Consider the following 23,564-nt stretch of genomic DNA (forward strand, 5'->3'; position numbering starts at 1 on the left):
GATGTGGGACTTGATCCCACAACCTCGAGATCATGACCTGAGCTGAAACCAAGAGTTGGATGCTTAACCGACTAAGCCACCCAGGTGCCCCGCAACTTTACTTTTTCAAATAGCTGCATGGTATTCCATCATACAGGTTACTATAACTTTTTAACCAGTTCAAGTTGTTTTTAACTTGTTTCTGTTACAAACCTTGCCGTGAGGACCCTCTGAGACATTGACCGCTGGTTGTTCCCTCAGTATCCATTTTCCGTTTCTATTTTTTTTTTTTAAGATTTTCTTTCTTTATTTGACAGAGAGAGAGAACAGCAGGGGGAGCAGCAGAGGGAGAGGGAGAAGCAGACTCCCCGCCGAGCAGGGAGCCCGACGCGGGGCTGGATCCCAGGACCCCGAGATCATGAACTGACCTGAAGGCAGACGCTTAACGACTGAGCCCCCCCACCGCCCCAGGCGCCCCTCCATTTTCCATTTCTAATGCTAGTCATAGCTGCTTAGGTGAAGACCACACTTGCCAGGCTTCCTTGCAGCTGGGTATGGATGCTGTATGGGTGCCCCGGGTGGGAGGCGGGGCTTATGTGGTTGAAGTTTCCTATTGCTCCTGTAAAAATTTACCACGCTCTTAGTAGCTTCCAATGACACATTTATTCTTTTTTTTTTTTTTTTAAGATTTTATTTATTTATTTGAGAGAGAGAATGAGAGAGGGGAGGGTCAGAGGGAGAAGCAGACCCCCCGCTGAGCAGGGAGCCCGATGCGGGACTCGATCCCGGGACTCCAGGATCATGACCTGAGCCGAAGGCAGTCGCTTAACCAACGGAGCCACCCAGGCGCCCGGACACATTTATTCTTTTAGAGCTCCAGAGGTCAGAAGTCCTAAAATCAAAGCGTCAGCTAGGCTGCATACCTTCCAGAGGCTCTGCGGGGGGGGGGATATGCATTCCTTTGCCTTTTCCAGTTTCTGAGGCTGCCTGTGTTCCACAGCCCACAGCCCTTCCTCCATCTTCACATCCCCCCTCGGAACTCTGCTTCTCTTGACTCGTCTCCTCACCCACTCTTGCCTCTTGCCTCCTTCCTCTGTGGACCCTTGTGGTTACACCGGGCCCACCCAGATAATCCAGGGTCATCTCCTCATCTCCAGATCCTTAAATTAATCACACCTGCACAGTCCTGTTTGCCATGTAAGGTCACAGATTCACAGGCTCCGGGGATTAGGGTGCGGACATCTCTGAGGGGCCAATATTCTTTCTGCGCCAGACACTCCCGGAGCCTGGGGGTGGTCAGTGAGGAATTCCCTGAGAAGGATGATGGGGTACAGCCAGGTGAAGAAACTGGGGAAGAGCCTTCAGGTGGTGGGTGGGATGGAATTTGAGGTGTGCTGAGATGTGTGAGGAACAGAACGAAGGCCGTTGTGACAGGCCAAGTAGTGGGTGGCAAGAGGTGACTGTGGAGACAGCAGGGGGAGTCGCTGGTGGTTTTAGAGTAGATTTGTATTTACAAAGAATACTTGTGCTGCCGCGTTGACAGCTGACTTGTGTTGACATGTTGACATGGGGTTAGAGGTGTGCACATGGGTGTTGGAGGCTGCTTAGGACGCTGTCATAATTCAGGTGAGAGATGCCAGTGGCCTGGCCTTGCTGTTGATGACAGGAGATTAAAGAGAAGTGAATGGCCCTGAGAGATTGAAGGAGAGTGAACCCAAAGACATAGTGGTGGGTGGATCGGGCAAGACCCCAGGCTAGATCTAGTGTTGGCCAGGAAGGAGGCCGCATTGTCATTTACTCTGTGGGGGAAACACCAGGAAAGGGTTGGATTTGGGGGGAAGGAGAAGGGAATGCTCTAGTTTGGAGTAGACTGATTTTGAGGGCCTGTGAGACAAGCCATTGGAAACGTCAATACTCATCCAGTCTGAATGAGCTCAGAAGTAAGTTTTCTGGGATGGAGATGCAGTTGGAAATGGTAGCTGCTGCTTGAGGCCCCGTGAGTGGTTATCGCCTGCACCCTAGAGGGGCACAGAGAAGAGGGATGAGGGCCTCAGTGCCTGGAGAGGCCAGCAGCTCAATGTGCGCCCTGGAGTTGGCGGTGTTTGGCGCGCATCAGGGATGAAGCGGGGGTAGAATCCAGACGAGGGATGTGGAGGTGAGGAAAGAGCCAAGTCTTAAAAGAGTATTATGGACAATCTCTAACAAATTGTGTTAGTTTCCTATTGCTGCTATAACAAATTACCATTAACTCAGTGCCTTAAACAATCCAGATTTCTCATTTTACGGTTCTGGAGGTCCGAGATCTGAAATGGGCCTCCCTGAGCTAACGTGAAGGCAGTACAGGGCTGTGTTCTTCCTGGAGGCTCTAGCAGAGACTGTGTCTTGCCTTTTTCAGTTTCTAGAGGTTGCCCGTGTTCCTTGGCTCCTGGCCCCCTTCCTTCATCTTCAAAATTAGCAGAGGCTGGTTAAGTCCTTCACACATGGCATCACTCTGATCTATCATTCTGCTTCTGTTTCCCACTTTCAAGGATGCTTGTGATAACATTGGGTCCACCAAGAGAATCCAGAACAGTCCCCCTATTTTAATGTCAGCTGATTGGCAAATTAATCCCATCTACAACCTGAATTTCCCTTTGCCATGTAAGGTAATGTAATCACAAGTTCTGGGGATGAGGACGTGGACATCTTTGGAAGATCATTACTCTGCCTATACACATACGTGTTAAAGTATAAACAGAATGGTATAAGGAGCGCCATATACCCAGCACTCAGCTTCAACAACGCACTGTGTCCCCATTTCTCCCCACCTCACCACTGGGTTATTTTTTTTTAAGATTTTATTTATTTATTTGAGAGAGAGAGAGACAGCGTGTGTGCACACGAGAGAGAGCACAAGCAGGGTGGAGGGGCAGAGGGAGGGAGAGAGAGAAGGAGGCTCCCCATTGAGCAGGGCTCGATCCCAGGACCCAGGGATCATGACCTGAGCTGAAGGCAGACACTTAACCGGCTGAGCCATTCAGGTGCCCCTTACCACTGGATTATTTAAAACAAATCTTAGAAGTTATCTGACTCATCTATAGTTGTTTCAGAATAGAGAGTTCTTTAAAGAAGTTGAGCTATGATGGGACGAGAACACGGGGGGAGGTCACCGGGGGAGAGATGTGGGAGAGTGTGCACGCTTGTATTTTTAGTGGGAGAGGCACCGAGGCATGCTAAATTCTTCACTTTGACATTCAGAGCACTGGGCCGAAATGACGTGATGTCAACAGCTGCCACGAGCCTTCAGGACAGGCATGTTCAATTCTGATGGGAAGGATCTAACCGTGGAGGAGACATTGGCTTGGACAAGAGAGAGATCTCCTTCATTAACAGAGGGACATAAGTTGGGAGGTTTGGGAGTGAAATTAAGGGCGTTCCTCTCTACTGGTTTAATTTAGTTCAATTAAAAAAAATTTTTCCCCATTGAATCACAAAGGAGATCTAGGGGGTGTGGAAGTTTTGATGATCTCTGGGAAAGTTGGAAATAGTCGTCATGGCGTGGAGAATGAGTGCCCTGAAGAGACCTTGTTGGAAGCAGGACACGTTCGGGTCCACTTTGGTGAATTCGGGTGAATCCAGTCAGCTTGGCTGTGTGACTTCCACTAGCATTGCACATCTGTGTGGATGTATGTGTTCAGAGAAGGTGGACAGTTTGGTTCCTACTGGGTTTGTTTTTTGCTAGGTGGTGTGCCCAAAGGACAAGGTTAGGGTTGTTTGTAAGAGCAGTGCAAATCATGATCCCTAGACTCTAAGCTGAATAAGAAAGAAGAGGAGTGAGAGGCTCTGGGGAGTAAATGGAGCCGTGGTGCTGGGATGCTTCAGGAAGCCAGCAGGCAGAGCTGAGCCTGGATCAACTTTAGGGCAGCGAGCAGATCCAGAGTACATCTTTGGGAGTGAGGCGCCAGAGTGGCGTGGACTAAAAGACAGCTGGAGAATAGGACATCCAGTTACTGAGAGAGCAGGCTGTGGGAATGCTCCTCCACATAGGGATGGAGACCACCTCAGATGATGGCAGGAGATGGCAGATAAAGGTGGGTCTTCCATGAGTGGAGGTCAGCCAAGCAGAGGAGACAGGAAGGGCCTTGCGAGCGCTATGAGGCGTGGGCCTCAGAAGGGCAGGTGTTTTGACCAGTTATTTCTCTTAAACATTGCCCTCTGTATGAGTGATCACTTCCCCAACTCCCCCTCCAGTGGGAAAGTAGTAAGATAGGTAGAACAAAGCTGACTCGATCCAAGAATTCCTGAATAGCAAAAATCATGGATTAACTTGAATATGTGGCTACCTCATAAAGAGAGATTTAATGAGCTCTGTCTCCATGTGCTGTACTCTTATATCTGACGTTCCTCCTGGGCTCGAAGCCATGTATTCTAATGTTGCTTCAGATACGCCTGTGGGTATATTTAATATGCATTATTTATATTGATTTATGATTAAGATGTACCTTTTTTGAAAGTTTTTAGTGATTTTGTCTATACCATAAAATCCTGCTATAATATGGTATTATTTAAAAGATTCAGCGTTGTATATGGGGTTGCATTATTGTGAAAGGTGATGAAATACACACACACGAAAAGTGAAACGGTTGAACGCACAGATGACCACTGAACTCAAAGTCTCACATGACAGGAAAAGGAATTCAGCTTGGTGGGCCGTATAATGGACCTAGAAGACACAGGAAAACAGGATATTATGACAAGGGGATGGAATTGCCATTTCTGCTGCAGTTCTGTTTGCTTAAAATTGGGTTATTTTGTATTTAACATTTTCATGTTGACAAGTGACCATTTTGACTGATTCTCGGCCCACCTTTTGGCCATTTCTTCCTATGAGAGGAGATGCTAATTACATGAATCAAGAATAAGTAGCAGCAACAGATTTATTTTTTATAAAACATAACAGTGTCTCTTTCTTTCTATAATGCATATCCCCCCATCTTTGAGATTCTGTGAACTGAGCTTTCTGTGATAGCCTGAGGACGTGAGAAGGCTGTAGAATGATGGTAGAGCCACGGGAAGATGTGGAGCCTGATTCCCCCCCCCCCTGCAAACTACTTACCTTGTTGGACTGAACTTTGGTCACTTTTCCTCATCCCAGCAGACTCATCTAGGCCTTTGGGGAGCAGTGGTGATCGGTGTGGTATTGCTGTGGCCACTTGGCCCTTAGCAGTTTGTTCGGTATGGTTGCTGTGCCTAGCATTTGTTAAGATCACGGGCTCCCGGGCGCCTGGGTGGCTCAGTTAAGCGACTGCCTTCGGCTCAGGTCATGATCATGGAGTCCCGGGATCGAGTCCCACATCGGGCTCCCTGCTCAGCAGGGAGTCTGCTTCTCTCTCTGACCCTCCCCCCTCTCATGCTCTCTCTCTCTATCTCATTCTCTCTCTCAAATAAATAAATAAAATCTTTAAAAAAAAAAAAAAAAAAAAAAAAGATCATGGGCTCCCAACTGTGACTCCTGGGTTCAAGGCCTAGCTCTGCCACTTACTGACCACTTACTGACCGTGGTCCTTGGGCAGATTTTTAACTGTCGTAAACCTTATGTTACCTGTAGGATTGTTGTGAGAATAAATAGCACAATCCCTGGCACACAGTAGGACTACCCAGTAACTTCCCACCATCTAGTTGGAGCGTTAAACTTGGCTTCACATGACTTACCAATTGGATGTATTTGGGAAGTGTTGGGTTTTAAAGTGTATTGCTCCCTTATTCACCGTATTCCCTGGACATTTCACTTTCCCAGGTAAGGCCTTTCCCTGACCACCCCATTTAAAGTTTCAGCTGTCTACCTGCCACCCCACGCCCATGCCTCTCCTCACCCCTCCTCCCTGAGGTCCATACCCTCATTTCCTCCTTTATTTTTCATCACTGCACTTACCGCTTTCCAGTATACTGTCTGGCGTATTTGCTTTTTCTTTCCAGCTGTCTTCATCCACTAAAATACAAGCTCCATGAGAGTGGGCTTCCTTGTCTGTTTTGTTCACTGTTACATTGTCAGTGCCTAGAACAGTGCCTGGCACATAGTGGGTGCACAATAAATCTTCATCGGAATGAAGAAATTGACTTCAAGAGTGGTGATATGAATCTTTATACCACTAAGTATTATAAAAACTGCTGAGCTTAAACATGTTTTATTCACAGGTTCTTAATGACAGTTTGCTTATTTGCCCATCTCAAACCAACTTTCCTAGTAGAAGATAATCAAAGCCAAGTAGAACAGGTTTGAAGGGATGATTAAGTTGGATGAGGAGAAGAATAAGGCTGACATTATTAATTCATTTACTGATTTACTTCTGACACCTTTTTTCCTAGCATGAACATCACCAACCACCATGAGGACCAGGGGTATCAATAGTGGACTATCGTAAGAGTCTGTTGTCCATTTTACCTACAGCAGAACTTTTATTTTTCTCTTTTAGGGCACCAATGCCTCTGCTCTGGAAAAAGACATTGGTCCAGAGCAGTTTCCAATCAATGAACACTACTTTGGATTGGTCAACGTAAGTATTCAAAAATGTATTATTTTTATCAAATGTTTTAGAGTACTGAAGCAACTCCGTGGCAGTTTTCCTTATGACCAATTTTTAAATAATTGTTCATGTGCCTTAGTTCCTAGGAATGGTAAATGTTGGGGAGGGAGAAGATTAGTCTGGTTTTTGAAAATGTCAGTTGTCCCGGAAAAAAAGGTTTCATTACTGCATTGTTGGGTCGGATTCTCACTTCCCCATCTCTGCTTACGAGATTTCCTTTGTACACATAACTTTTGGCACCATTTTATTAGACTCTATGGCCAAATCTGCTTGTGTCATCTGGACGAGCTCCTTAGGCAGTCTTTGTTTCAGTATGCATCAGTACAACCAGAATTGTAAAAGTGTTACCAACTCATCGGCAGTAACTGTTCAACAATATAACCTGACAGTGGCACTTAAAACAGGGCCAGGTTGTTGGGGGGAAGCCGGGACCAGTGGATCTCAGACTTCCTTGGCCTCCTCGTATCGGTGCCCAGCACTGGCTCCCTTGTGTGTGGCCACACTTAGCAGGCTCTGCTTCCTTGGTAAGCTGATTATGAGTCGGTAGTAAGGCAGTGTTACCCGCACCCCTTGTGAGCGTTCTTCCTTGCCCGATCCTTTCCCCTGGCCTGGAGGTTTGCCACACATCAGGTGTTAACTCGTAAGTACCCGGTTTTCTGGAACAGCTGCTCTGAGCAGAATCTGTCCGCACCCAAGTGTAACAGGTAGTAATGGCCACTGGGGAAGCTAGACATAACTCTCAGCGAGTGAATGCTGCTTGTGGCTGATGGAAAGAACGTTGGCTTTGAAGGAATACAGACCTAAGTCCGAGTTGTGCCCAGCTCTTTACTAGCTGTGTAATCTCGAGCAAGTCACTTGGCCTCTCTGAGCCTCCATGTCCCCATCGGTAAAATGGAGACCATACATCTATCTCTTGGGTTATAGTGAAGGATCAGTGAGAGCTCCTATTGAAGATCCTGACATGAGGCTGAGGCACATTGTGTACACTCAGTGAATGTTAGTTCCTTTTCTTTCCCAGGAGTCATCCCCTGAATCGGGGCCAAGCATTCCTAAAGGGTATCTAGGTAAAGGTGGAGGCACTGAGTCAAAGGGAAAAGGATGTAAGGAGGAAGTCTGAAGCACTAGAATATAGGGCATTGTGTTGGCAAAATACTGACTTCTAATTTTAATAGCTTTTTTAGCCATTATGCACAGGCCTCTGCTTAGCCCTATGAAGATAGTTATTCAAGTTGTGAGAAATTCTGCCTTAGCAGAAAACACAAATGGGGAAAAAAAGAATTAAAGCCGTTTCCTAGTTTGTGGAAGCGTTGTGAGATTAAATTTATTAATAGCTTCATTTATGTTCACTTCGAATGGTAATTCATGAAAGTTCCAGCTTCTCTTTAAAAAGAGGTTTGTCTCCTATTACATAATTGTGTCAAAGTAGATTAAAACATGTAAAAATAGGAAATGTTCTATCTTAGCATACGTAGAAATGTCCCATTAAGTATGGCAGAGCATCTGTCTCACTCTTGGGAAAATGACACATAAGCCAACAACCAGTTTTGAGAAGATGTTCATATTCTATTTTAATCTTACACAGCGTTTTGAAATCTGTGTTATTAATCTTGTGATTTCTTTAAATTGCTTCCTTTTCGTTTTCCTGTGTGTGGAAAATTCTAAAGGGATAGTGATAGTCTCAACGGTGTTCTTCCACAGAGTTGGTGTCACGGTCTGTCGAAAACCAATGACATGATGGCATTTTCCTCTTTAATCATCATCTGAGTAGCCGTGGGTTTTGTGAGGAACAAAATATTATGGTGTGAGTCCTCATGTGATTATGTAGGAGACCAGGAACTGAGTGCTGTTGTGTTGGGACGCTTGCCATCTTGGCAGAAACCAGACTGAGGGTGACTTAGGAGTTTGAGGGGAAGAAGCTGGTGGGATGACCTAGGGAGGCACCTCTTTGCCTCTGTCGCTCTGGAGTAAGTGACAACATGCGTTCTGAAGCAGTGCGCAGGGGCACCAGAATCTTGAACAGGAAAAACTAAAACAAGTGCCCGTGTAGTTAAGGCTGTTTCACCTGAGCAAATGGTTCCTAGTTCCTGGATTTCTTTCTGATTTCGATTTTTATTTTCTGTCATTGGAGTTTCCATTTGTTGCAACGTGGCCTCTCTTATTTAGACAGCTACTTTCCTGGGTCGCCATATTATGTCCATTTTTCTCCTCTCTCTCTCTCTCTCTCTTTTTTTTTTTAAGATTTTATTTATTTGTCAGAGAGAGCACAAGCAGGGGGAGCGGCAGCCAGAGGGAGAGGGAGAAGCAGACTCCCCACTGAGCAGGGAGCCCGACACAGGGCTTGATACCAGGACCCCAGGATCATGACCTGAGCTGAAGGCAGACGCCTAGCTGACTGAGCCACCCAGGCGTCCCTCTTTTTTTTTTAAGCACCAGAAGGTCTCCTTAGATTTTATTTTATTATTATTTTTTTAAAGATTTTATTTATTTATTTGACAGAGACACAGCGAGAGAGGGAACACAAGCAGGGGGAGTGGGAGAAGCAGGCTTCCCACTGAGCAGGGAGCCCGACGCGGGGCTCGATCCCAGGACCCTGGGATCATGACCTGAGCCGAAGGCAGACACTAAACGACTGAGCCACCCAGGCGCCCCAGATTTTTTTTTTTTTAATCAAGTCTCAGTACTTATCATTTTAGGGACGTTTATGGGCCAGAGAGACCCCAGGCTGATGTAAACTTGTATTCGTTTCCCTGTTGCTCAGATAGTCCTTGGTGTTGCGAGGGTTTACTAGTCTCTAGCATGGTGAACAGGACGCTGCTACTGGGAAATCTGGGCTGGTTCCTGGAGGCTGGACTTCTCCACACCATGAACTGAAGCATCCCTGTTGTCCCTTGGCAGTTTGGAAACACGTGCTACTGTAACTCGGTGCTGCAGGCGTTGTACTTCTGCCGGCCGTTCCGGGAGAATGTGCTGGCGTACAAGGCCCAGCAAAAAAAGAAGGAAAACTTACTGACGTGCCTGGCAGACCTCTTCCATAGCATCGCCACGCAGAAGAAGAAGGTTGGCGTGATCCCACCAAAGAAGTTCATTTCGCGGCTGAGAAAAGAGAACGGTGAGTAGTGTGTTTAAGGGTCCAAAATAAGAATTCATCGTTCTGTGGATCCTCCAAATGAATCTCCCCTCTTTCTTTTTTTTTTTTTTTTTAAAGGGAAAAGAGTCTGGCCAACTATTTGAAAATCACTTTTTTGTTTTTTTAAAGATGTAATTCTCCTTTTCTATCCCATAAACTTAAGGCTGGATAAAAAACATGGTTATAAATTCAGATTTATCATTCCATTTTGGAATGGTCTTTTTATTTGCTCCACATTGGGAGGAGTTTTAACTGGGTAGGACCATTGTGAGAGAGAAATTGCCCAAGGCAGCCTTCTAAGCAGAACGCTGATTGGAATAAATAGGTTGGTACAATAATTGAATAAAATAGTACTCTTAAAATCTTGTCATAAGTGATTAAAGTAAATGTATATTGTCTTATCAGAGCTCTTGCTGTTTTAAAAATAATACCTCTGACTTTTGCCTAAGACAATTGAAGGATATTGATATGTTTATATTATAAAAATGACCTACTGTCACCTGATTTTTTTTTTTTCATTTCTGGTTTTTCTATCTTCTTTTTCGGGAAAAGTTGTAGTAGAGACTAGGTTATTCCAGAAGCTTTGCATTGGTAATTTCTACTACTAGAAATAGTTGATATATGGCAACTTGTGTTTATCCTAGATTTCAGCCTTACTCCAACAGACTTGCACAGTTAATCAGATGTTTGTTTTATAAAGTCTCATTTAATTTGATTGCTGTCTTTTAAAGTTGTTGTAGTTTATACGTACCAGAATAAAAATAATCTGAGGAGGAAGCAGAGCACTCCCGAGTCTTGTCGCGAACATGATTAATAATGAAGTTTCACAGCTGCATTCATCTCTTGATTGTTTGTCCTTATGGCAGGGAACAGCAGTAGGCTTCTGGAATCATTTGTATTTGGTTTCAGAACACCATCAGATAGATACATGTATCCCCCATCTCCCATATGTGTTTCATTTAAGCTCCTTCCATTCTAGTCCACGGTCTAATACGATCTTTGGGAAAAGGAGAATGACATCTAGATAAACTGCAAAATGAATAATTGATCATTGGCGGTCACGTCATATTAAATACTGACATTTGTCACGGAACTTATGAAATAATTTCTGGGGTTTTCTGTAAAATAAAAATTTTGGTAGTGTTTTACATACGTGATGATTTCAGGGAGATAGGGGAAGTGTAGTTCTTGGGTGGTAGAGAAAAGGATAATGAACAAAAATTCTTCTAAAATTTACCCATTAAAGTTGCAAAATAGAGATGAATATATGTGATACCTGTCCCGTTGACATTTCAATATAAAAATTGAAGTGTGCACGTAAAATTAAGCATTTTGTTTTTCTTTTCAAGAACCGGAGATTGAAATAATGACCTTCTCTTTTCCAGATCTCTTTGATAACTACATGCAGCAGGATGCTCACGAGTTTTTAAATTATTTGCTAAACACTATTGCGGACATCCTGCAGGAAGAGAAAAAACAGGAAAAACAAAATGGAAAATTAAAAAATGGCAACATGAATGAACCTGCAGAGAATAATAAACCAGAACTTACCTGGGTCCATGAGATTTTTCAGGGAACGCTGACCAATGAGACTCGATGCTTGAACTGTGAAACCGTAAGCATTGAGAGGCTTTCATGTAATTTGTGCGTGTTTTTACAGGCTCTGTTGTGCTTGAGTGCACTGTGGTCAGCAGCACCTAGCAGTTGTCTACGATATATACAGACGATTCTATTGATGTATATGAGCCCCGGGGCAAACTTTTGGAAGCGTGTCTCCATCCAAGATGTCTCAGCTGGCTAAAGCAGACGGATGAGGGAAAATCTCAAAAACTGGATTGCTTTGTGTCATGGGCATATTTGAGGGTCCACCAATTGCACTGTTGACCTGGACCTCCACTAGTTATCTTGAAAAGATTTTGCTCATGCAGAGGTCCCCATGTGAGACTTAGAATAGACCATCTCCCCAACTTAAAGGAATCAGCTGTGGGTTGGTGAACTTGAAGTTGGAAGTCAGGCTTGGCTTTGGATTCTGCTGCAGTTCCCTGGGTGTTGGGGCGAGTCCCTTCCAGGGCTGTTGCCAGGGCTGGGTGGGCTCATGTGTTTGGATGATTCTGGCACACAGTAGGCACTTACCATAGTTGAATTCGAAGACACGGTCTCTGGAGCATGACTCAGGATGTCACATTTGCTTGGTGTATTTGATTTAACTCTGTGAGGGGCCTCATCATTTGGTGGTTAAAAGCCCAGCTTTAGAGCCAGGCTGCTGAGCTTGTATGCTGGTTCTGCCGTGCCGTAGTTATGGGACCCTGGGCGTATTACTCCACCTCTCTCTCTTCACTCTCCTCATCTGTAAGTTGGGTACAGTGAGAGCATCTGTGTCATAGAGTTGCTTGGGAGGATGAAATGAGTTAACAGTTGGAAAGCACACAGAGCCATGCTTGGCACGTAGCAGATACGCAATAAATGTCAGCCATTATTACTTACTATAACTACTAACAACACAGCAAGTCTCTGAGCTCATTAGCAGTCTCTCAGTTTCTTCACATCGTAAGAAAAATTCTGTAGGTCTGTGCATTTTCTGGAGAAGAGCGAGAGTACCTCTCATTAGGTTCTGCAAAGGAACTAGGACCCAGAAATGATTAAGAAATGTGAATTTAAGTGGGAGGCTCTTTGTTTTTTGTCAGTCTTTCTCCTGTCCTTTTAAACAGTTTTTGAATCAACATTCTGATTTGTTCATTGTAGAAACAACTAGAAAACATAGCTAAGCAAAAGAAGAGTAAAAATTACTAGTGATCTCCCCACCCAGAGATGATAAATTTGTAACATTTTCTAAAAATTGTGATCACATTTGCCCAGAGAGAACCACTTGAACATTTTGAAATATATCCTGCCAAAACATTTTCTACACATACTTTTCTATCTAGAGATCTTTCCTCCCTCCCTTTTTCCTTCTGTCCCTTTATATTTTATATTCCAGTAAAATCCAAATGAATACAGAAGTAGAAGAGTAGAGTAAATCCCATATGGGTATTACTATGATTGTTAACACATCGGCCCATCTTGATCATTTCTTGTTTCGTGCCTCCCCCCCCACCCTTGCCAACCTGGTCATTTTTAAGCAAATCTCAGATGACTTATCATTTCATTTATAGTTTCTCCATCACTTTGTTACATATTTCTAAAAGGTGAGACATCTTTTTTTTTTTTAAACAAAAGTACCGTACCATTATCACACCTAAAAATAATTCTTTTAAACCATTATTCACTTAGTGTTCAGGTTTCTCTGATTATGTCATACTTTTTTTTTTTAGCAGTTAATTCACATAAGGATCTAAACATTATCCGCACACTGCCTTTAGTCAGTTAGGGCTCAGTCTATAAGTTACCACCCACCGCTCCCCCTCCCTTCCTTTTTTTTTTTTTTTGCAAGTTAGTTATTGAAGAAATCATGGTTGTCCTGTAGAATTTCCCACATTCTGGAAGCATCCTGTGGTGTTAACAGGTACAATAAAATGGCAGTATGTTTCTATCATCCTACTCTGTCTATTTAACCCTCCTATTTTATATTCCTTTTTCTTTCTTGCCTTCTTTTGTATCAAATATTTTTTCTTTTTTTTTTTTTTTGCATCTATTGGATTGTTAGTTTCAAAGTCTCTTAGAAGTTACTCTAGAGACTACAATATACATCTTTGCCATAGTTAATTTTTTACCGCTTTCCCAACATTGCTAGAACTTGTGGAATATTTCATCTCCTTTTCCTTTTGTGTTACTGTTTTGTGATGAATTCATGACTTTTAACATTTCACGTGTTTTAAATCCATTGCAGTTTTTTATTCTTCTTGATATTGAATGTATTTTTAGAATAACTTCACACCCTCTTAAACATCAAGATCATGGCTATATTGTAAATATTATAATTTGCAGATTTGTAGTCTTTTTGTTTTCTTCCCTCTTTTTAATAAGGGACTTTTCCTTGGCACCATCCTCATCTTACCTCTTGTATCTGTTCTGTCATCAAGTTCTGTCTGTTTTTCATCCTCTACTTCTCTCAATCCCCACTGCTCACACCCTGGCTCAGGGCCCCCCTCAGCTCTTGACTGGCAGGCTCAGCGAAATTGCAGTAACTTCTTACTGGATTTTCTGCCCTTTCTCTTGCCTCCTCCGTGTTCCTGTCCTCTCCAACTAATAGCAATCTGTCTGTTCTTTGAATGTTTGGTAGAACTTGCAACTTATTTTTGTATCCCTAAAGTGCATCATTCAGTTTGGCTTGTCTTTTGTCTCTATATGAATGAAATAACACAGTATGTATTCTGTGTGCTGTGTTTTGGTTTTGCTTTTTTGTTGAGAATCATTTGTGTTGTTACATGATGCTTTCATTCATTTTCATTGCCATGTAGTATTCCATGCATGAATATGTGATAGTTCACTAGTTTATTTCACTGTTGGTGGAAATTGGGTCGTTTCCAGTTTGGGGCAGCTATGACCAATGCTGCTATGAACATTCCCATACATATAATCAAGTGTACATAAATCTCTGTCTATATTTTTTTCTCTATATATTTTTAGGTCCTATGGTATGCTTATCAGAAAATATCAAATCCCCAAAGTGGTTATCCCATTTTACACATCCAGTGTATGATCATTCTCATTTCTCCACATTGTTGTCTATACCTAGTATTCTTAGATGGCTTCACTTTGGGTAATATAGTGGCTGTGTAGCTGAGTATTATTTTATTCCATAAACACCTCCCCCTGCCTCAACCTGCTGTGTAAAGGCAAGGATACTGAGGATGATACAGTGAGAACCTTGCCTTTCTGGAACTTTCACACGGAAGACAGACATTAATAAAATGAATAATGAGTTTTGTCATTACAATTGTAAAATGCTATGAAGGAGAAGTACAGAGTACCCTATGAGCTTCTGATACAGGAACCGGAAGAGTGGGGTGGCGCATTTCTGTGGTTAGCCAGGAAACCTGCAGCAGACGGTGTAGCTGGGCTGGTCCTTTTGGTTATCTTTGAAATTACCACGGTTACTAAGTCCATCCTGTGGAAAACTCAGTAGGAGTTTTCAGGAAGGCTCAGATGATAGGCTTAGTCACATTTGTAGTTTCTTTTTTTTTTTTTTAAGATTTTATTTATTTGAGAGAGAGAGAATGAGAGAGAGTGAGCACATGAGAAGGGGGAGGGTCAGAGGGAGAAGCAGACTCCCCGCCAAGCAGGGAGCCCAATGTGGGACTCGATCCAGGGACTCCATCCAGGGACTCCAGGATCATGACCTGAGCCGAAGGCAGTCGCTTAACCAACTGAGCCACCCAGGCGCCCCACATTTGTAGTTTCTTTTTTTTAATCTATGAACAGGTTATTTGATCCCAACAAATGCAAATAATGCACCCTCAAATATTTGTATGGCAGAAACTATCACCTAGCCTGTTACTTTCCTAGAGGGTTGCCATTAGATGTGATGCCTGTGCCCAGAGATTCCCTTCAAAACTTCTGGGTGATGGTGGGGCGCCTGGGTGGCTCAGTCGGCTAAGCGTCTGCCGTTGGCTCAGGTCATGATCCCAGGGTCCTGGGATCGAGCCCCGTGTTGGGCTCCCTGCTCAGTGCGGAGCCTGCTTCTCCCTCTCCTGCTGCTGCTCCCCCCTGCTTGTGCTCTCTTGCTCTCTGTCAAATAAAATAAATGTTTAAAAAAAAAAAAAAAAACTTTGGGTGATGCCATAGTTTGTTGTAACAGGATTCCAACCATTATACTTGGTTTGTTGAAGCAAGAGCAAATGTATGAGTCTGTCTTTATGGAGGATGGCACGCTCTGAAAAACCTGTATTTTTTCTTTTTTTTAAGATTTTATTTGAGAGAGAGAGAGCACGAGCAGGGGGAGACAGAGAAGCAGACTCCCCGCTGAGCAGGGAGCCCATTTGGGGGCTCTGTCCCAGGACGCCGGGATCATGATCTGAGCTGAAGGCAGATGCTTAACCAACTGAGCCACCCGGGGGGGCCCCTGTATTTTTTATTTCCTAAAGTGATTAGACTTGAGGCAGGAGTTTTCTCTGGAGTTACTTAGGTAATCACCTCCATTTCTTAGATCCTTTAACTGGATGGGATCCTAGGAGTCATCCAATCCTTCCCTGCCAGTGCCCGCGTCCCTTCTGTGACATCCTAGCCAGTTGGTCACCAGCATCTGCTGGTGTCTGGCCGGAGATGGGGAACTCAATCTCTCTGGGCGATGCATTCCATTTTTAGAAAGCTTTAATTGTTAGAAAAGCCCTCTACTTTCTAAGAAAATACATAGCCTGCAGGCTGTTTTTGAGGACTTAGTGTAAGAGAAGACCTAACATTTAAGTTTTCCTTCACCGGATCAGAAATATGGGGCCCCCTTTGAGTAACGTCCTTGGCCCAAGGCAGGCAGCCTTTAGATGGTGCTTCAGTCATAGTTGTGCAGTCTCACAGAGGGATTCAGCTCTGCTCGGTCCTGAGCTGCACATTAGCCCCTGGGCGAGCAGGGGGCCTTCCTGTTGTCGCCACCCCGCCCGCCAGTGCCTCCAGTTGTGCAAAACTCTTTGTGCCAGCCTTCACGCTTTCAGAAAAACATAATTTTTTTTCCTTGGTCTCGCCCTTTGTAAATGTTGCTTGTGATTGCAGTGCAAATGTCAACTGAGAGATTTATGGAGACGAACAGTTTCACTCTGCAATACCCTTGGAGAGACTATTTTAAGGGGGTAATTCAGTACACACTTTCCCATGTAACCTTGATCAAGGCACCTCAGAGTTGCGGCATGGGGATTTTCCGGCCTAGCCTCAGTGCTCCTTTGGCTGTTCTTCGCTTGGTTCATAAGATTTGCGGGGCCACTTGGAGCTTAATTTTGTTGTTGTTCTTAATTTTCCCCCTTTCCATTTCAGCTGAGTTTTTGCTTTGCAAACCTGTGGTTTTTAGTGCTTCCCGGGGGCTTTAAGGCACATTTATATCTGTCACTGGAGCCAAAAGGTTGTCTAAAGAACTGCTTTATTAAGTACCAATTGCACGGCTCCTTCTTGCTTCATTTGCAGAGGTTAAAATTGATTCAGTAGAGCTTCTGAGCCCTTTGCAGAGGAGGAGCGGGGATGGGTGATGTGGCCAGGTGAGATCACTGAGCCGTGGTTCTGAGTCCCTCAGGTGAGCTGTTGTTAACCACCTTCCCTGAGCCCACTGCTCTGTTGCTGCTCTAAGACAGCACATTTTCAGTTCCTGGCTGATCACCGTGGAACAGCACCTGGCCACCTTTTCTACTAAGCCAAGGAAAGGAGTCTGGGGATTCAAAGCACATTTGAAATATGATGTTAATTACTCAGGACCTTCGGAAAGCTCATGATTTATGTGTATGCCCCACATACTAATTTGTCCTACTAGTTGATTTGTAATTAATTAAAAAGAAGAGCAGGGAGAGTCACTTAATTTTCCTAGCTACCTTTTAAGCTAGTTTTGGGGAACTCCATGCCCAGAACTGGGGAGAAGAAAGAACAAGATGTAGCCTGTGCTTGCTGAGAGTATTGGAGTCTTAGTGACATATATGTTTCCTTGGAGACAAGCTGTATTTTCACTTAGACCAGGATGAGATCCTTGTGTGTGGGAAGAAAACGATTTCATTATCTGGCAGCTTTCTAGGGAGACAGGCAAAAAAGAAAAGAAAAAAAAATTGCTTGATCACCCATTGCTTTTGACTGTATCAGTCTGAGTCAGGGGGAGAGAAAAATCCTAATGGAAGGGTTTAGAGCCTTGTGTTCAAATCCCTCAAGGGGTTGATCTACCTGAGCAGTGTTTTCTCACATTCTAAATTCTGGAAGCAGTTTACATTGGGAATTGGGGAAGTTACAGTAACTTTTTTCATGTAGTTAATTAGGTTTGTACCTTTCTCCCCTCCCTAAAATAACTAAAAAGAGAACAGATTTGTGTCCAGCAGGAGACAATGTTTCTTTGTCTTTGCACCCTTCCAGTAAAAGCTTTCGTAGAATCTGATCCTCCCTCTCTAAGTTACATATGATTTCAGTTGGCTCTGATCCTTTTATTTTCTCCTAGAAAAGAACCATTTAAGTTTAAAAAGTTTTACTAATTAAAAAATATAATACCTATGGATTATTTTTTACAAATCAGACATGGGAATGTATAAAAAGAAAATCATTTATAATTCTGCTACCCAGATGCCACCATTGGCTATTAGAAATTTTCCTATTTGCTCAGTTATATAATATTCATGCATTTAGTAAATATTTATTGGGTCCCCACTAAATGCTGGAAATTATTTTACGTACTAGGGATATAGCATTTAAAACAAACAGAAAAGGTAGTCCCTGCCCTTTTGTTTACTAAATATACACATTTAAAGCTATATGTTTCCCTTCAAGCACCGCTTTAGCTGCATCCCACAAATACTGATTTTTCTTTGTCATTAGTTCAAAATATTTTCTAATTTGTCTTGTGCTTTTTTCCCTGTGACCCATGTATTACTTAGAAGTATGTTGTTTAACTTGCAATTGTTTAGGATTTTCCTAGATACCTTAATTTTATTGACTTCAGATTTAATTCTGTGTGGTTAGGGAATATATTCTATATTATCTCAGTCTTTTAAAATTTACTGTGATGTGTTTCATATCCTAACACATGGTTTATCCCAGTAAATGCACTTTAAAACAAGGTCTCTCAACCTTGGAATTATTACTATTTAAAGTCAGATAATTCTTGGGGTGCCTGGGTGGCTCAGTCGTTAGGCGTCTGCCTTCGGCTCAGGTCACGATCCCAGGGTCCTGGGATCAAGCCCCGCATCGGGCTCCCTGCTCAGCGGGAAGCCTGCTTCTCCCTCTCCCACTCCCCCTGCTTGTGTTTCCTCTCTCACTGTGTCTCTGTCAAATAAATAAACAAAATCTTTAAAAAATAAAAAATAAAAAAAATAAAGTCAGATAAGTCTTTGTTGTGGGGTGCTGCCCCGTGCATCAGAGGATGTTTAGCAGCCTCTAGCGTACCTACTAGATGCCAGTAGCAGCCCCCAGGAGGTGACACCAAAAATGTGTCCAGACATTGCCAAATGTCCCTTGGAAGGAAAAGTTTCCTTTGCTGAGAACCACTGGATTGAACAGAATATATATTTTGTAGTTATATAGAGTTCTTCAGATTTTCTGTGTTTTTCTTGATTTCCCCTCTAGTCTTTCTATTGGTTGCTGAGAAAGGGGGGTTAAAATACCTAACTATGATTGTGGGGGGGACGCCTGGGTGGCGCAAGTTGATTATGCATCTGACTCTTGGTTTCGGCTCGGGTTGTGAGATTGAGCCCATTGTTGGGCTCTATGCTCAGCGGGGAGTCCGCTTGAGATTCTCTCTCCCTCTTCCTCCCCTGCTCATGCGCTTTCTCAAATAAATAAATAAACCTTAAAAAAAACTTAACTACAGTTGTGGAATAATTTTATTTCTTCCTCTAATTCTGTCAGTTTTTGCTTCATGAATCTTTTACTTTTTTTATTTTTTAAGATTATTTGAGAGAGAGAGAGTAGGGGCGGGGCAGAGAGAGGGACAGAATCATCAAGCAGACTCTCCACTGAGCACAGAGCCCAATGCAGGACTCTATCCCAGGACCCTGAGATCATGACCTGAGCCAAAATCAAGTCAGCCGCTCAACTGACTGAGCCACCCAGGCATCCCTCTTTTACTTTTTAGAAAACAACTTTATTGATGTATAGCTTATATGCCATAAAGTTCATCCTTTCAGTAATTTTCAAAGCAGTTTGGTGAGTTGTGCAACTATCATCATAATCCAGTTTTTTTTTCCTAATTTTTATTGGAATCCATAATCCAGTTTTAAAACATTTCTATTACACCAGTAAGATCCCTTGTACCCAGCAATTAATCTCTGTTGCAAGCCTCAGGCCACCACTAATGTTTATTCCATTAATGTTTAATGTAATTACTGGTATGGGGGTTTGGGGGCTCCCACTTTATTATTTGTTTTCTATTTATTTCCCCTCCATTTTTTGTTGTTATGTTCCTCCTCCTCCTTTTTTTGGGGGAAAAAAATTTTAATATATGTATATATTGATATATGTACATACATATTTGTATAAACAGTTCCATTTTAATCTTCCTCTTAGTATGTATTTGTGTGTGTGTTGTTGTTTGGGTGTTTCTCTAGAGATCATAATATATATCCTTTACTGTTACAGTCCATGTACAGTTAATAATGTCACTGTTTCACATAAAACAGAAAGCTTATAACTGTACAGATGCATATTCCTTCTGCCTGCCCCTACCTTACCTTGTCCCTTGCTGTAGTTAGTCTATGTATTACATTTATGTATATTATAAACCCCACAGGGCAATGTCAAAATTACTATTCTTGCTCTTCATTCTTCCTTGAGGATCTGGATTTCCATCTGGTATCCTTTCCCTTTGGCTTGAAGAACTTCCTTTAACCACCCCCTTTTTTTTCTTTTCTTTTTTTTTTTTTTTTTGTAGTGCAGGTCTTTTAATAATGAATTCTCTTTATTTTTCCTTCATTCTTGAAGGATCTGTTTATGGGCTATTGACAGTTTTTTCTTTTAGCACATTAAGGATGTTCTACTATCTCTGCCCTCTGTAATTTCTGATGAGAAATCAGCGTCCAGTTGAACCATTCTTTTGTAGTATGTCATTTTTCTCTCCATGTTTTTAAGATTTGCTTTTTACCTTTGACTTGTTACAGTTTGATTATGATGTGCCTTGGCTAACCTTTTTTTGTATTTATCCTACTTTGTGTTTGTTGAGCATCTTGAATCTATAAATGTATGTCTTTCCCCAAATGAGGAAATATTTCGCCATTATTTTTCAAATAGCTTGTCTGCTCTATTCTCTCTCCCCTTCTGAGACTCCAATTATTTGTATGATATTTTCTAACAGTTTTCTCAGTATCTTTTTATTTCAATCTTTTTTTTTCTTTATTCTTCTCATTGGATAATTTTCTGTTGATTTGTCTTCAAGTCCACTTTTTCTTTCCTTTGTCATCTCCAGTTCATTGTTAAGTCCATCTGGTGTATTACTTTTTCAGTTCTAGAATTTCCATTTGATTCTTTTCTTTTTTTTTTTTTTTCCTATTTCTCTGCTGAGATTTTTTTTTTTTTTAAAGATTTTATTTATTTATTTGAGAGAGAGAGACACACAACGAGAGAGGGAACACAAGCAGGGGGAGTGGGAGAGGGAGAAACAGGCTTCCCGCGGAGCAGGGAGCCCGATGTGGGGCTCAATCCCAGGACCCTGGGATCGTGACCTGAGCCGAAGGCAGACGCTTAACGACTGAGCCACCCAGGCGCCCCCATCTGCTGAGATTTCTTATCTGCTAAAAAAAAAAATCTTGTCTGCTCATTTCAACATCTGCATCCTCTGAGGATTGGTTTCAGTTGTCTTCAGAATGTCTCCCATTAACTGGGTGATGGGCATTGGGGAAGGTATGTGTTGTAATGAGCACTGGGTCTTATATAGGACTGATGAATCACAGACCTGTACCCCTGAAACAAATAATACATTATATGTTAATTTAAAAAAAAAAAGAAAAATGTGTCACATTTTCCTGGTTCTTCACACATTTTGTAAGTTTGAATGGTATCTAGGACATTGAGGATGTAAAATTTGAGAGAACTCTGGGTTCTGTTATTTTGGCTTCAGTGAGTATGATGTTTCCTTGAGTTTTAGCAGGCAGTTCATCTTGGCGGGACTCTAACTACAAATCTGTTTCTTAGGCGGCAGCTTGCATCTTGGGTCAGCCCTTTTGTATCTGGCGGAGCTGCCGTGAGGGTACTCTGTGCGTATGTGGCTCAGCAGCCCACCAGAGGTGTGCGTGGACAGAGCTGGGAATACCTTCTGATTCCTCCCCTTCTTGCCAGTGGACATGGTTTCCCAGACTCCGTTTTCTGGTTCCAAGACCAGACAGACTGCATTTGTTCCCCTACAGATCCCCAGGGAAGGGCTATGAAACCCTGAACTTATCCTGTGCAACCGTTCTCTTCCAGGTGTGGACTCCCCATCTACCTGTCTGTGTTTATTCTCCAACACCTTCAGGTAGCTGCTTGTGTTTATAGTTAGCTGAGTTTTATGGTTTTCTGGAGGAGTGTAGGAATGGCAAGATCTTAGTCATTACTGGAACCAGTTTTTCATTTTAGTGAGGGAGAGTCAGACGATAAAAAAAAATACAAATAAAACATTTATAATATGAAATCATTGTGTTGGTTATCTATTGCTTTGTTACAAACGACCCCAAAACTCTGAGACTTAAATCAACTCTCATTTATTATAATTCATTCAACTGTGGGGTGGCTGAGGGTCACCTGATCTAGGCTGGCCCTGGCTGAACTTGTTTGTTTGTATTTCAGCTGGCTCACTTCTATGTCTGCAGTCTGGCTAGGCATTTTGCTCTCGATTGGGCTTGGCTGGGGCACCTTAGTGAGAACAGCTCTCTTTCATGGGTCTCTCATCTTCTTCCTGGGAATAGTGGACTAGCCTGGGGGCCCCTGGGTGGCTTAGTTGGTTAAGCATCTGCCTTCGGCTCAGATCAGGATTTCGGGGTCCTGGGATCAAGTCCCGTGTCGGGCTCCCTGCTCAGCGGGGGTCTGCTTCTCCCTCTCCCCCTTTTCAGGCACTCTCAAGTAAATAAATAAAATCTTTTTAAAAAAAAATAGTGGCCTAGCCTGGGCTTATCCTTCTTATGGTGATGACAGAAATGCAAGAGAGCAGTTTTGTAAGTGCTTGTTCAAGCTTCTGCTTATGACATGTCCCCTAACTTCCCACTGGCCAAAGCAAGTCGTATGGCTGAACTCAGAATCAAAGATGGGAAGCATATCTCTTGATGAGAGGATCTGTAAAGTCATACAGCAAGGAAGCCGGTGTAGGCGGTGGTGAAGATTTGGGCCTTTCATGCATTCTACCATATCAGTAACAAGTGCCATTTAAAAAAAAAAAAGGGCAGAATAGTGTGTGTATATGTGTAAGGGCATGTGTATGTATGTAAATGTATACATGCCTTTTTTTATACAAAACTGGAATTCGCTTATAGAAGGTTGTGTAGTCTACTTACTCATTTAATATGATATCATACCCACCATGTAGTAAACCATTCCCAGCTCTTTGCCCATTTTAGGCCATTTACAATTTTTACACCCCTTCCCCTGATTTATTGAGTGTTTAATTTTGAAAGCACCTTACATGTATTATTTTATCTTTACAACAGCCTGGTGAAATACTCTTAGTGTCCCCACTTTATAGATGAGGAAACTGAGGTACACCAAGGCTGAGTAACTGGCCTACAGTCACCCACTGCATAAGTGGCAGAGACAGGATATGGAACTGGAAAGTCTTTCTCAACACCCTTGCTTATGTGTACTAATAAAAGTATAAAAGACTGTCCACATTCTGAATATTTCTTTAGATAATGGCCTAGCGGTGGAGTATTGGGTCATAGGATAGTTGTCCCACTTAAAGGAGTGTTTTCTCATTTTGCTGCCAATTGACTGAACACTTCAAGGTTGTTGCTGAGCTAGTTTGTCCCTCCCCCTGCAAGAGAGTAAAACTCCAGGCTTGCCAGTCAACGGCTGGAATGCAAGCAGTTTAATTTTGTGAACCTCAGTAAGTAGGAGAGCCAGGATTGGTGTGGTATGAATGGCAGGGGCCAAGAAACAGCGGGGCCAGTGAGCCAGCTCCCGGGAGCAGTCTGCCGTAGGGTGGCCTGTGTGAGCCAGGGCTCCAGGCCAGCTCCAGGTCCAGCTGATCACAGACAGCCCAGGGCTCTGCAATGATGGCCATTTCCGTGGCTCAGGGACAGGTGCACATTTGGTTAGTGTGACCCCGCCAGCCCGGCACCCATCATCTCCCTGGCCCCAGGCACAGTTTGGATGATGAGGCTCTGGAG

At 43.0% G+C, this 23,564-nt stretch overlaps 1 protein-coding gene across 2 annotated transcripts in view; it reads left to right on the forward strand.

Annotated features, from left to right (window-relative positions):
- Positions 1–23,564, forward strand: part of USP46 (ubiquitin specific peptidase 46) — a 54,413-nt gene that overhangs the window by 16,285 nt on the left and 14,564 nt on the right. For both annotated transcript variants that reach the window (XM_035004997.1, XM_035004998.1), the window contains exons 2-4: positions 6,432–6,512; positions 9,438–9,651; positions 11,055–11,284. In XM_035004997.1, the coding sequence (XP_034860888.1) occupies positions 6,432–6,512; positions 9,438–9,651; positions 11,055–11,284 (525 nt within the window). The remainder of the gene's footprint in view (positions 1–6,431; positions 6,513–9,437; positions 9,652–11,054; positions 11,285–23,564) is intronic.

This window comes from Mirounga leonina, unplaced genomic scaffold, assembly GCF_011800145.1.
Source record: "Mirounga leonina isolate KUSES-001 unplaced genomic scaffold, KU_Mleo_1.0 Mir_129, whole genome shotgun sequence".
NCBI lineage: Eukaryota > Metazoa > Chordata > Mammalia > Carnivora > Phocidae > Mirounga > Mirounga leonina.